The sequence below is a fragment of the Denticeps clupeoides genome, chromosome 20, assembly GCF_900700375.1.
Source record: "Denticeps clupeoides chromosome 20, fDenClu1.1, whole genome shotgun sequence".
Classification (NCBI taxonomy): Eukaryota; Metazoa; Chordata; class Actinopteri; order Clupeiformes; family Denticipitidae; genus Denticeps; species Denticeps clupeoides.
The window spans coordinates 11,638,203-11,652,421 of NC_041726.1; the positions used below are offsets into that span (position 1 = coordinate 11,638,203).

The 14,219-nt window shown below is 40.5% G+C and overlaps 1 protein-coding gene across 1 annotated transcript; it reads right to left on the reverse strand.

Annotated features, from left to right (window-relative positions):
• Nucleotides 1-2,326: 2,326 nt before the first annotated feature.
• LOC114770098 (BOLA class I histocompatibility antigen, alpha chain BL3-7-like) lies at nucleotides 2,327-12,621 on the reverse strand. The gene is made up of 9 exons (XM_028963746.1): nucleotides 12,440-12,621; nucleotides 10,673-10,936; nucleotides 9,328-9,600; nucleotides 6,216-6,515; nucleotides 5,784-5,882; nucleotides 5,668-5,685; nucleotides 5,402-5,424; nucleotides 4,839-4,937; nucleotides 2,327-3,459 (listed from the first exon to the last, which is right to left on the reverse strand). Exons 1-9 carry the CDS (start codon nucleotides 12,489-12,491, stop codon nucleotides 3,382-3,384), a joined length of 1,206 nt encoding a protein of 401 aa, XP_028819579.1. The 5' UTR covers nucleotides 12,492-12,621; the 3' UTR covers nucleotides 2,327-3,381.
• Nucleotides 12,622-14,219: the final 1,598 nt, after the last annotated feature.

A 14,219-nucleotide genomic window follows, 5' to 3' on the forward strand; every position in this document is an offset into this window, starting at 1 on the left:
ATATTGGAGGGTGAAGAAATGTAAAGATTTACTCAGTACTAACTTCTGTCTACTTGTTGGTCCTGATCTTCTCCTCAGTCAGGATCATGTGGATTGGGTCTCCACTCTTGTGCTCCACCACACAGGTGAACTGGTTCTTCTTCCTCTCATCAGGGGTCACTTTGAGTTCTGCACGTTTCTGGAAAGTTCATCATGGTTGGACAACGTCTCACCAACATCTACATCTTCGTGCAGGTTCTGTCCATCTTTCTTTTCAAAAATACTGAAAATATTTCTCAATAAATAACCTTATAAGTGGGACGACCCTAAATACTGTCTAATATTAATTTAATCAATACATAAAATAAATTCTGTGGATGATAACAACAAGACTTGTTCGATGAATTGAATAATATTACAAAACCCATAATAATATCCAGCATTAAACATAGTAGGGATGAAATATCCCTTTTCATCGCACATACCTCCAGAAACAATATGAATGCCTAATATAAAAAGCAGACCTATAGTGTTCATGCCAGAATTTAATCCAAAAGTGAGATTGATGTTAAGGTTGAACCCGAACCCAGGTGTCAGTAAGAACAGGGACAGTCCTCCTGGAGACACTCAGGGTTAATATTCTTGCTCAGGGACACAATGGCAGTAAGTGGGGTTTGAACCTGGGACTTTGTGGTTTGTTACACTCTAGTTTACTACCAACCAAATTTGACACTGTCATCAGTATCCAGGGAGACCTAATAAATTACACATTCCTGAAATGAAATAAAGCATATCGCCTCTACTCCACCACTGTACCTGTTTCAACCAAATTGGGAAATAATTATAAATAATTATGATGATAACATATTTAATGTGTAAATGTCGGCTGAAAGGACAGGTTCTGCGCTAAACTCTACAATCTGTTAGTAATGAGTACTAAAGGTAAAGGTACCTACACTTCACCTTCAACACGGAAAATGACCATCATTACCGGATTTCCATGATATTTTTCACTTGTGCTTTACATTTTAATTTCCTCTATGTGCTATAAAAGCTTGGAATGTTAAAAGAATAAAACTATTTAAACGATAAATTTTTAATGTCTGATCCTTGCCCAGACATAAGATGTACTTAAGACGTATCGATACTGGGAATATACAGCCAGTGAGGATATTAACTGTCCTACACTGAGACGACTACGAATAAACAGACAGCAGATGTGAATGTTAACACAGTTTCTGGTGAACAAACAGCCAGAACATTTCAGCAGCCACCAAAACAGACCATTTTTAGTTCCTAGTTATATGAACACTGTCATGTTCGTAAAATGCTGTAAAGACATTCTGAACTTGGCCTAAAATATATCAAACACATGACATTATACCACATATTATCTATTTATATCACTGCTGGTATTCAACTCAATGGGTGAAAACTTGGAGCAGAATCTTATAAAACCCATCCTGGTCCATCAGATTTATTTCAGAATAAACACCCATTTAGGTTCTCCATTCTGATATGACTAGAACATAAAAGATTAGCAACATAGTAAAACTCCACATTTATATGAATGATGAACCATACATAAAAACACAAACTCCCGAGACAAGATCACTTTTAAGGAAGAAAGATCTTCATTTTGCCAGATTAATCAATATTCGATCCTCACGAGGTACAGATGTAGGACCAGTAGAGAACTTTGCGGAAATTATTCGTATTTTTCTGCATGTCCGTCACTAAAATCTGAGCTGCATGTTTCGCAATAAAACGCCTCCACAAATACACCACGTGATTCAAATGTTGACCGACGAACCAAGTTTAAATTGCGGTTTTATGTTTGTTTCCTCATTGCTGTTCTGCATTGTTATGATGCTAAAATATGAACTGCAATGCATGAACCTTCACTGGGGGCAGATAACATGAACTCCTACTTATTAACATGAACAGCTACTTATTGGAATTGTCGGTTCCACCTTAAATGGCGCTCGGCAGGCTGCAGTACCGCGTTACGCCTGTAGGAGGGCAAATCAGCAAGGCTTGCAGTCAAGAAATCGCTTAATATTCGGTTTTATATAAAGTGATGATCCCTGTTTACACTCAAAATTCGGAACTATTAGGAATAGCACCACTGTCTGGCCCAACACATTCTTAACTGTAAAATTCACCATAGAACTCACTTGTTTAGGGCAAAAGAGAAAGTGTGTAAATGGTACAATTTGTTACCTATCTGACCTATAACACCATTTTCACTGGAATTTTCACCAGGAATCACGTTTTCCACATCTGTATTACAGTCAATAGTCCATGGATGTATTTATTAAATACTAATTTTGACAATACATATTCATCGTGTTTAAAAACTTTAATAATAGTGACATCTAATGGTGTCAAGCGGTACATCAGGAATACAAAAGTTTTTAAATAAAGTTGTCTTCTTTGGCTCGGTTCTCTTTCCGCTTGACTAACATAGCAGTTTAATTCTGTAAAGAGGCAAACATGAATTTTGTTTCCTTGGAGTTAGCCCCTCAAGTGTGTCCCACCATGTGTGACAGTGCCTGTGTTTTGTCACACAACCATGTTTGCTGGAATTTGAAAAAGACAAGTAATCTAAACCAAAATAAGATATTTTTGGTTAAAGATTATGTTTTTCCATAAGTACAGTGTACAAGGTACAACCAATGAACATTTATCAACAACAAGAATGTATTATCCCAATAAATATATACTATATATATGCAAAATAAATAATACTCTAATTATATACTGTAAAAATACATCTAACAATTTGTTACAATAGGTAGAAATAGAAGATATAAAAAAGCAGCAATTTTGTGTAATAAATGCTGTAAATGTAAAATGTTGTACAAAAGATTAAAGAAATGTTAAAGGACCTGAGGGAAGTCCATGTAAGAGCACCATAATGTTAAACTGTCTTATGGCAGAGGAGTAGGAGCTGCCTCTGCATTGTTCAGCCTGAGCTCTGATTGTCCCAAGATTCCCTTCTAGTCATGTTTCACATTACATCCAGTCCACAAATTTCTTTGAGCTGAAATATTGAATACATTCTACATTATGCTTTAAACAACAGATCTTTACCTAATTAAATGATATATGAGACAATATAAACAACCAATTGATAAAAAAAATCTGCAATTGATTAATCAAGTTGAATTGTGATCTAAAGATCCCAAAACACTGTAAACCATGTGTGCTGTGTTCACTATCTGGTAGTGTTCTTTTGGCTGTGTCTTTTATAATACTTTCTGTGAATATTGTCCTTGTGAGGTTATACTGATGATATCACTAAACATCTGTGTTACTGCAGGGCCGGGGCAGCTGTCGTGTACAAGAGACCTGGCAGAGGCACAGACACTGAGAGAGGAGGCAGAGGCACAGATATTATCAGCTGTGGCTTCTGACCCGCTTCTGGGAGCAGCCTGGTGTGGTTGTTGTGTCAGTAGATGCTCCTTCTTCAGTCCTCTGGATGACAGGAAACAGAATACCAATAAAATAAGCAAAAAACAACTTTGACTTTATATATTTACTGTATGGTTATGCTGGGGAACAACTATTCGAAATCACTTGTTACTGTGCTCTTTTGTGATGTACATTGAGGAACACGTAAAATTTTACTTTTTCAGATGTAGCACTGGTGCAGGTGGGTGGGGCTGTTTCAGGTGCAGCCTGGGTAGAAAACCGTGCTTGTTCTTTATCAATCTTATGATAACATTTTTTTTTATGCCTTAAAAATGATATTGGCAGTGGTGGCCTAGTGGTAAGAAAGAGAACCCATAATCAGAAGGTTGCCGGTTCGAATCACTAGCCGCCAAGGTGCCACTGAGTGAAATACCATCCCCACACACTGCTCCCCGGGCGCCCGGTGATGGTTAAAAGCAGAGGACACATTTCGTTGTGTCACAGTGTGCTGTGCTGCAGTGTTTTACAATGACAATCACTTCACTTTCATATGCAGGTGAAGGTGATGGATGAAAACTGAGAAACTGAAATTGCAAAACAGACACCACAATTGTGGCAAAAATATAAGAAATTCTGACTCATCATTATTTTTTTACATTTGTTATGACATTTAACCATTTTTTTACATTTGTTATTTATATTTTATGATCATGCAAATCTGCTGTTTAATTACTGTCCTAATTGTTGTTAACCGAGCCACTGTGACCATGCATATCTTGGTGTGGGTTCCATGCCCGGGTAAATGGGGAGAGTTGAATCCAGTGTAAAAAAACTTTTGCTGAATCTTTGTACAGAGTCAGACAACCAGAGAGATTGAGCCACTGTGGCGAGTGAAAGGGAGATACAGCAGTTGTAATTGTTCACACTGCTCTCATGTAGTCTGTAGTGTTTCACCATGGTCCTGAAGAAAGGTCGTCTCATTTCACTTTGTACTGTGTACAGTGATCTGGTGTCCAATCTTCTTCATTAAGGACCACTTATAGAAACATCTATGAATGGTGAATATCTTTCACTAGAGAAGGAGGATATTGGCTGACATGCTAGGATTCAGAGTCCATCCATAAGCATTATATGTGGAGGGATTAATGGGATTAATGACCCCAATGTTACTCATCACCCTGCCGAATGCTTGGTATTTTTGAGATGAATAAATCTTTCTTGGGTTAAACTTTGGTTAGACGATGTTGCCTTGATCATATATATCTCTGTGGCTTCACCTTGTGTTGAAACTAAGAGGTACAATACGTTTGAGAGTAAATTAAATGTATGGGGCCATCTTTCATTATAGTTCAACAATTAGCTGTGGACTTATGAAAAATGGATCATGGGCCACAGTTCGGACACCCCTACTGTAGATGGTAGAAATAATATGAAAATCCTACCTGTGTTCTATTTGCACTGGTGCAAGCAGGGGGCTCCAATTCAGGACGGTCCTGTAGCTCACATCCTTCACCAGGTTGGCTGTGGGACACACCAGATCCCTGGGTGACAGGAAAAAGACAGAAATTATTATATTTGAAGGATATCCACTAATTGAATGTGCAGGTTAGATATGGGTACAAATAAAGAAGGAACAGATGAGCCACCAATAGGACGAATATCAAGTGAACATAGAATAAAGAGAGCATTTTACTTTTCAAGACTTTGGCTGAATTTCATTCACCGTCTTTCCGAAATGGCATTTACATTTACAGCATTTCACATTTAACCTAATCCAGATTTTAGGTGTGTCTGCAGTAGGTGGGTACAAGCAATACAAAAGGAAATAGCTGCACTGAAATCCTATGACATTACATCAGAAAGAACATGGTTTGGCACAGAATGATGCCCAGATTTGATTTTAATCAGCATCCATCAAAGCAACAAATGTTTAGATTAAAGAAAACTAATTTATTTGGTCATAATTCCTGTGATAATGATTGTGAAAATAAGATAAAATACGTACTTGTTGAACGTTCTGATCAGAATCTGATCAAAGATAAAAGAGCAGAAAAAAGTTACATATCAGCAAGATTTTCAATAATTGTTGTTACATATAAATATTTTTAGATATGCGTTTAGTAAATATTTTATATAAATAATGAAACATTCAGCATCTGATCTAAATGTTTATTTTATCTAAAGGATCTAAAGGTTTATTTTCCGTGAGACATTTAACCACAAGTACAAATGTTTAAAACAAAAAAAAAAACTTGAAACAAGTGTACTCACGGCTGGCCTGCTGGTATCCTGTATAAAGTATTTTAGTATTTTACTGATTAGTAGTTTCCCCACATGACACCATGTTTGGTGTAGAAGTTACTGAAGTTGTTTGCTGCGTCTCTCACCTGATCTTCTCTTCACAACCATCACAACACCAACAACCACAGCGATGAGAACGAGAGCAGCAACCACCAACCCAGCAACGATGCCTGGAACATTATTACCTGCAGGAAAAGTAAAAATCACTTTTATACTGGACTGTGTGGAGTGTGTCCTGGGTAGATTAATGGGGGTCACAGTGACTTTCATAATGATGTCAGTCAAAGTTAAAGTAAGTCACACTTAGTTACAAATCAATTACACATTTACTACTATGGGAACAACACTTGGGGAAAAAATAATGTTAATCATTCATTTCAGCATGATCTGATACTACAAATCACATTACTCACCATGAGATCAAATAACCTTCCACTATCAGTAAAATAAACTAAACAGAACTGTTTTAGTGGGATTTCATGTCAAATATGTTGATGAGCTGCTAGAAGTTCCTGTACCTGGACTGTTGGTCCTGATCTTCTCCTCAGTCAGGATCATGTGGATTGGGTCTCCACTCTTGTGTTCCACCACACAGGTGAACTGGTTCTTCTTCCACACATCAGGGGTCACTTTGAGTTCTGCACGTTTCTGGAAGGTTCCGTCATGGTTGGACAACGTCTCACCAACATCTACATCTTCATGCAGGTCCTGTCCATCTTTCTGCCAACTGATCTTCACCTTATCAGGGTAGAAACCTGTAGCGTGACAGACCACTGGAGAGGAGGGGTCTGTCTGCAGCAGAGACACCTGAGGAGGGACTAGAGACAGGAAGACAGGAGGGGAACAGGGAGAGAATTTGGAAGAGAAAGAGGATGTAATAAATGCCATAAATGTAGGATGTCTTCATATCAGCAGATCATCCAACAAACACTAATTTTATATTCAACACTTCACTACATCTACCTGCCAGTTTACACTCCAAATATAACTGTAGTACAGTTACACGTTTTTATTATTACTTGTCAGTCATTTGCATTTAATGTTCTTTGAACTGTCAATCCAGTTTACTGTTTTTCCGCCATCTAGTGGTCACAGACGGAACAATTATTACGGGTTAAGGTTCCGCGCGACCCCTTTTTATATATGCAGTCATGCCGTCTGCACAGTGTTGCTGCAGATTGGCGCCATTGAAGATAAAAGGTTATAAAACAGAAGAAATAAGCAAAGCAATGAAAAGAAACTACAGCCATAAGAAAATATTTAGCCTTTCATGGATGTCAGCTCACAAGGTTTGTTGACTTTGATATTTTATTTGTGATCAATAAATTGTTTGAAATGTATGAGAAAAGGTGCAAGAACTTTTGCAAGGTCTTTTGTCTTCTTTATGAGCAGGTTGTTAAGACCAGAATAAACCCCGTTTTTGTCTCGTGCCTCCATCATTCCTTGAGGGTGCTACATTACTCATGACTTAGTGATTATTTGTCATTGGACAATTGCAGATTTTCAGATGATTCCTCTTTTCTTTATTGGAGTTTTTTTTCCTTGTCTGGCTGCTGTCTGTTTCAGATTTGATGTGTGATATTTCACATTGTCAGGACTGACTGCAGCTGTGCTCATCACCAGTGGCCAATCCTGACGGCGCATAAAAACCTGACATGGACTGTTGTGAGTGCACTGTTGTGTGTTAGTGTATTTTCAGTTCTGGCAATCGCCACACGCCTGCGGGTTTGTTTTAGTTGTTCTCCTTTTATTCCCCATTCTTGGCCACCGCGCCATTGTTTATTTGTAATTGTTTATTTCATAATAAAACCCCGTTCCCAGCGCTTCCTTCCCCCGTAAGTCCGTAGCCGTGACACACATAATATTGCACATAGTGAATGTGAACAGTAATTGATTAAAATAATTTTTTTACTTTTCTCCCTAATCATGTGGCACAAGGATGCAAGTTCAAGTTTTTATTATTACTTTATTATTACTATTATTACTTTATTATTATCGGATGAAATCATTCATATAATATCCACAGGCTCATTCTACTGAGACTGCCCTTTTGGCGGTTACCGAGCAGCTACATGTGGCCAGATTGGCAAAACTGTCATTGGTTCTTATTCTCCTCGACCTATCTGCTGCATTTGACACCATTAACTACAAGACTCTCGTCAATCGTGAAGAGGCTTTGAATTCGGGGCTCAGCATGGCAGTGGTTTGTTTCCACTCGGTGACCGATCTTACCAAGTGACTTGGAAAGGATCCACCTCTGCCTCACGTAGACTCTCCCTCAAGGCTCAGTAATAGGTCCTCTCCTTTTCTCCCTCTACACGAGATCACTTGGTGAGGTCATTTCCTCACATGGATTATCCTACCACTGCTATGCCGATGACACACAATTCATTGTCTCTATTCCTCCCTCTGATTTACATGTTGCTTCCAAAATCTCTGCATGTCTAACTGACATCTCATCTTGGATGGCAGCCCATCACCTCAAACTCACCTAAACTGAATTCCAGCAGATTCTTCACCACATCACGATCTTGCTATTTACCTGGATAACTCACAGCTCTCTACTTCTACAACAGCCCGCAACCTTGGCGTAACGATGGTAACTTGAAAGCACGTTGTAAGTCGCTCTGGATAAGGGCATCTGCCAAATGCCTTAAATATAAATGTAAACAAAACTGTTAATTTCATATAAAATTAAAATTAGTGCTGGTTCCTCTGTAAACTTGCAAATAGACAAACAATGAGATGCTCAGAACATCAGGGGAGACTCCTAATAAAAAAAGTCCTAGGTGTGTTTAGGGGCAGTGGTGGCCCCGTTATCAGAAGGTTGCTGGTTCGAATCCCAATCTGCCAAGGTACCACTGAGGTGCCACTGAGCAAAGCACCGTCCCCACACACTGTTCCCCGGGCGCCTGTCATGGCTGCCCACTGCTCACCAAGGGTGATGGGTTAAATGCACAGAACAAATTTCACTGTGTGCACTGTGTGCTGTGTATCATGTGTGACAATCACTTCACTTCACTTAAAACAGAGGAGGGTGACGCCCTCTGGTGGCTGTGGAGCCTCAGAATGTCACTGAAAAGTCACTAATGATCAAGAAGCAAATTCAATTCAAATGAACAACGTAAAAGAGCTGATATTTTCAATTACCAACAGAAACAACTAAAGATCTGTTCACAACCAGTTAACTCAATGGAGTGTGTGTGTGTGTGTGTGTGTGTGTATGTGTGTGAGACTTTACTGGGTGGAATCTGTGTATACAAGTTGCCTTCCTGCCTGGTGGATCTTTTTGTTTTACTTTACTGTACTTTACTCTTTTACTTTACTTTACTTTGCAGATGTTTTTATCCAAAGTGACTTAAAAGGAGAAGACACCAGCAATTCTCATTAGTTTTTTTGTACAACACAATGGTGGTAGTAGCCTAGTGGGTAGCACACTCGCCTGTGAACCAGAAGACCCAGGTTCAAACCCCACTTACTACCGTTGTGTCCCTGAGCAAGACACTTAACCCTAAGTTGCTCCAGGGGGGACTGTCCCTGTAACTACTGGTTGTAGGTCCCTCTGGATAAGGGCATCTGATAAACGCTGTAAATACAATTGTAAGAAGACTGTTCTGTGTGCTGCTGTACCTTTTCTCTCCAGACTGATCTTCCCAGACCGAGCATACTTCTTTATCCACTCAATACAATCATGTTCCAGGTAGTTCTTCCAGAATTTAGCTTCACCTCCATTCCATTTCTGCTTGATGATTTCTGCCTCTGTTCTTGCAGCAACCCAATTGAAGTTTTTCAAATCCAGTCTTATAAAATCTTCTCCATTGTAACCATACTGACTGTATCCATCTGTAGCTCCATCTTCATCTTCCCACTGACAGCCGTACATCAGCTGTAAAGTGTGAACTCCTGAGAAAGAGAGAATTTAATCAGTAAAAAGCTCTATGATCATCATTAGTTTTCATGTTCGTTTGTTGGTTTGTAGTTGTCACTTTCTGAGATTATGTATTTAATGTGAATAGCTGGTTTAATATATTACATAAATAAATGACGTTTTAAGTTTATATACATCTGTCATTAAATATTTTACTGTATGTGTGTGTGGGGACGGTGCTTTGCCCAGTGGCACCTCAGTGGCACCTTGGCAGCTCGGTATTCAGTAGAGATGAGGGAGGAGGAGCAAACACACAAAGGATGGATGAAAGAAGGATGAAAGCAGGAGTATTTTCATGAAAAAATAGACACGGCACGATGGCCAGAAAAACAGATGAACATAAATGTAACATGTCAGGATCCTCACTTTCCCAACAAAGACTGAAAGTGCGTCTGACACATAAACTCCGGATCATCAAACTAAGTCAACATACCCGAACAAGCATTACCTACACCAAGATGTAACTAATACACACACACACACACCACAACAACATTCTACAGTTACTTTGTCTTACACAAGAGTTCAAATAAAAACAGTTTCCCAGTAGAACCAGCACCAAAATGATCTATAGTTACATGCAGGGTGGGGGTGCAGGGTCATGCAGGGTCATGCAGGGTCATGCAGGGTCATGCAGGGGCGGACTGGTGCAGGTGACATTGAGATAAGTTGAGACTTGCAGACAAATAAATGTTCCATCTTCCTCCTCTTCATATCTCAGCTCCACAGTTTTACTTCTCTTCTCCATTTTCTCTTTTGGTCATGCACATAAAGTGTGTTTTGTGAAGTGTGTGGTGATTTAAATTGTGCAAAGGTTCATGTCCATCTGAGGTGTGGGAGACCGTGTTAAGTTTAGTGTTTCGCTGATATTACAGATGAAATGTGCCAAATGTTAATCAACTTTTCTAGAATTTCTGAAACTAACACGTTTTGCCTTCACAGTTTCTGCTTAATTCTGTAGAGTTATAATAGAAGCTTCATCCCTGGGCAACTAAAACCTCAGAAGTGTTTGGATTTGAAGAGGATGAAGGTGCTTGTTGATCTTACCTTGATCTCCAGTCTGATTAAATTCAGTCATGATCATTTTCAGATTCTCCTTGAATTTCCATGTAAAATCTCTGAATCTCTTTGTCTGATCCTCCACATACTTCTCTCCCAGCTCCTTCACCCAGTCCTGCCGGATCTCAAACTGGTTGTTCTTACTGTCGAAGTATCCAGTCACTTCATCATCGAACAAATTTACACCAACAAATTCAGGAAGATCCTTTATTCCTGTAGCTGCTGTGTACAATCCTGTCCAGGAATGAATCACTGTTGGAGAAGAAACAGGACATTTAGTAAAGCAGCAAATTAAACTCTAATAAAATCATCGAGTTGTAAGAAAAAATCAGGGCGGATTGTGAATTTTGTGCTGTGCTGATGACAGTGCACATGGTGGTGGCCTAGCTGGTAAGAAAACTGGCCTGTAATAAGAAGGTTGCCGGTTCGAATCCCGATCTGACAAGGTGCCACTGAGGTGCCACTGAGTAAAGTACCGTCCCCACACACTGCTCCCCGGGTGCCTGTCATGGTGCCCACTGCTCACCAAGGGTGATGGTTAAAAGGACACGTTTTGTTGTGTCACCATGTGCTGTGCTGCAGTGACAATCACTTCACTTTCACATGGTGGGAGACCAACTGATTTAGTCACTTCTGTGCCCCCCCCAACACCAACGCCCCGGTAAGTCCTAATTCCTTATTGTGCACTTGACTGAAACATTTCCTCACTACTGGTTTGTGGGTTCCTTATCACGTTCCCTTCATAGGGCCCTTCGGCTCGAACCGTGATCCTCCCGGTGAAACGAGTCGTCAGGAGCGGCTTGCTCCCTTATTTAAACACGCCGGATGTGGAAGTCACCAGAGTCGTCCTCAAACACATAAACTGAGGCGTTTCCCCTCATCTGGGGTTTTATGGGGTTTTTCATTTTGTGAGACGTCTCACAGTGACTGTGGACTGGAAGACTGAAAAGGGACAAGCGTCCCTCTGTCACATCCACAGACGCAGAACAGTCCCTGAACTGGGGGACTCAGCACTTGGTCTGCTGGTTTCTTTTTTGTGTGTTTTTGTCACTAAAACCCCGTTTTTCGTCCTCCGTCATTATTATTTTATTATTGTCATTATTAAAAAATATATATGTATTTTTTAGCGCCCTTAGCTTCACACCTCATCGATGTAGCCTGACAAAGAACATTATTTCTAAAGACCAGGAGCAGAATATATATTTTGATGCTAAATCTGACATTGCACAGAATAAGAGAATTAACATTACTCTTTAAATCTGGCCTTCATTAAATATATATCTGATATTTTTACCGAATGTGCCACATGTTTGCCAGTTATTCCTTTATGTTACTGGTTTACAAGATAGTCGACATAAAAAAGTGAAATCAAATCTCCACATCATATGACACAAATACAAACATATCAACTAAATTTTCCACGCAGGAGTGGTGTTACCTACACAATAAATATGGTATAAATTCTTTATTAATGCTTGGATGTTAAAAAGGATTTTGGATTCAGTTTTTTGACTGAATCCATTCAGATGAATATTCACTGATTAATACACAGATTTATTACATTATGATTCATTTATATGCAGAATATGCATTTTTTTTTATTAAGTCAGATTATTCTACTTTTTCTGTAAATCAGGGCAGTGGTGGCCTAGCGGTAAAGCGATCCGCCGAGGTGCCACTGAGCAAAGCGCCGTCCCCACACGCTGCTCCCCGTCGCCTGTCATTAAGTAATAATTTATTAGGATGGAAACAAACCTCCTGATGCAGGATCCACAAGTAGGAGGATTACAGCTGCCAAGATTTTCATTTTTTTAAAACTCGCTTCACTTCGAACCGGTCAGATCCCCGGTCATCCTTCGACTGACGGAACTTTGCGAGAAGGTCCTCCTGCAGTCAGGTGATCTTGGGGACCGTGACCAGCGGCGCTACAGCCAGTGACAGCAGGGCGAGTTTAGAACCCCTGGAAGTGACGTCGGTGTAATTTCCGGTTTGCGCGCTGTTGTCTGTGGGCTTGAAGCAGTTCATCTAGTGGCCCGACTGGGTTTGTGTTGCAGCGGGATTGTGGTACTGATCGCGCGGTTGGCGTCGGGAGGAAGTTTGGGACTGAGTGGGGGAGTGAGAACAGTTCTACACTCCGGTTACGTTTCCATCCATACGGGCTGGGAAGGAATGTGGGCGGAGCTTGTTGCCCAGCACCCAGGAGGACGTGTCGCGGGATTCTGGACTGCGCGATCTGGAACGCCTGGAGACCGACGTGTGCGCAACTCTGGTTTGACAATTTGTGTGACCATTTGGTTCGTGGGTTGTGGGCAGACTGGTTTTGTACTGGTTATGGCTCCCTCGCTAATTCCGTGTGCAGTGTGTGAAATGTACAGCTTGACGAACTCCGTCAGTAGTGAGGATTTCACCTGTGGGAAGTGTAGGAGACTAGTTGAAATAGAGAAAATAGCCGAGCTATTTATATTTAATTAGGGAAACAGAAGTCTTAATTGAGTCTTTTCTAGTCCCGGACGCGCACCAGTCCAGTCAGCCGGTGAGTGTGTCTACCCCGGCGCCGGTACCAGTAGCGCCCTCCGGACAGCAGGGCAGTTGGGTGACTGCTCCCGCCAAGCTCCTCCACCACCTGGGCACCACACACCGGTCCGCGTTCAGAACCGCTTCTCCCCCCTCAGCGAGGCATCCGCTGGGTCCTACAGTCCACCGTCTCTAGTCATTGGCGACTCTATAGTTCGAAACGTGAGGATACCGGCACCAGCGAATAAAACCCTGTGTGTTCCTGGAGCCAGAGCGCCCGACATCCGCGCAAATTTAAAATCGCTGGCAAAGAATAACCGCAGGTACTCCAGTATAGCGATTCACGTCGGCGCTACGACGTCCGGCTACGCCAGTCGGTAATAACTAAAGATAATTTTATAGAGATGCTTGAACTGGCTAAAACGATGTCGGATAAAGTAATCTGCTCTGGCCCATTACCGCAGTTTCGGCGTAGCGACGAGACCTGTAGCTGCTCCTCGACATAAGAATAGGATTATTAAATGTAGGGCTGCAACTTTATTTTAATAATCGAGTAATCGTAGAATCGGATAAAAAACAGAAAAGCATTAATTTCCAACCCTTTATTCAAAAACAGAACCTTGTGCTGTTATAATACTAATAAAATAAAATAAAAATGGACTAACACAAAACATACACATGTATGCTTTACATCTGCCAAATATAGACTTTTTTTTTTTTTAAATAAAGTGCCACCTGAGCTGCCAGAACGATAAATCATTTATAAAAAAAAAAAGAAGAACAATACAAATCAGAAAATTTAACAGGATTTGTTTGAATGTCAGAACTTGTTCTCTACACTGCACTGCAGATGCACACACTCGTAGACGCACACACTCACAAACTCTCACACATACACACTTTTACTCCCTCCAGGTAATACACGACACCGCGGTTCATCAGTCACAGATGGATTTATTCCTTCGTTAAACTTCTCTGCCAATCCACCATAAAATCCACCATAAATCCACCGTCAAACTGT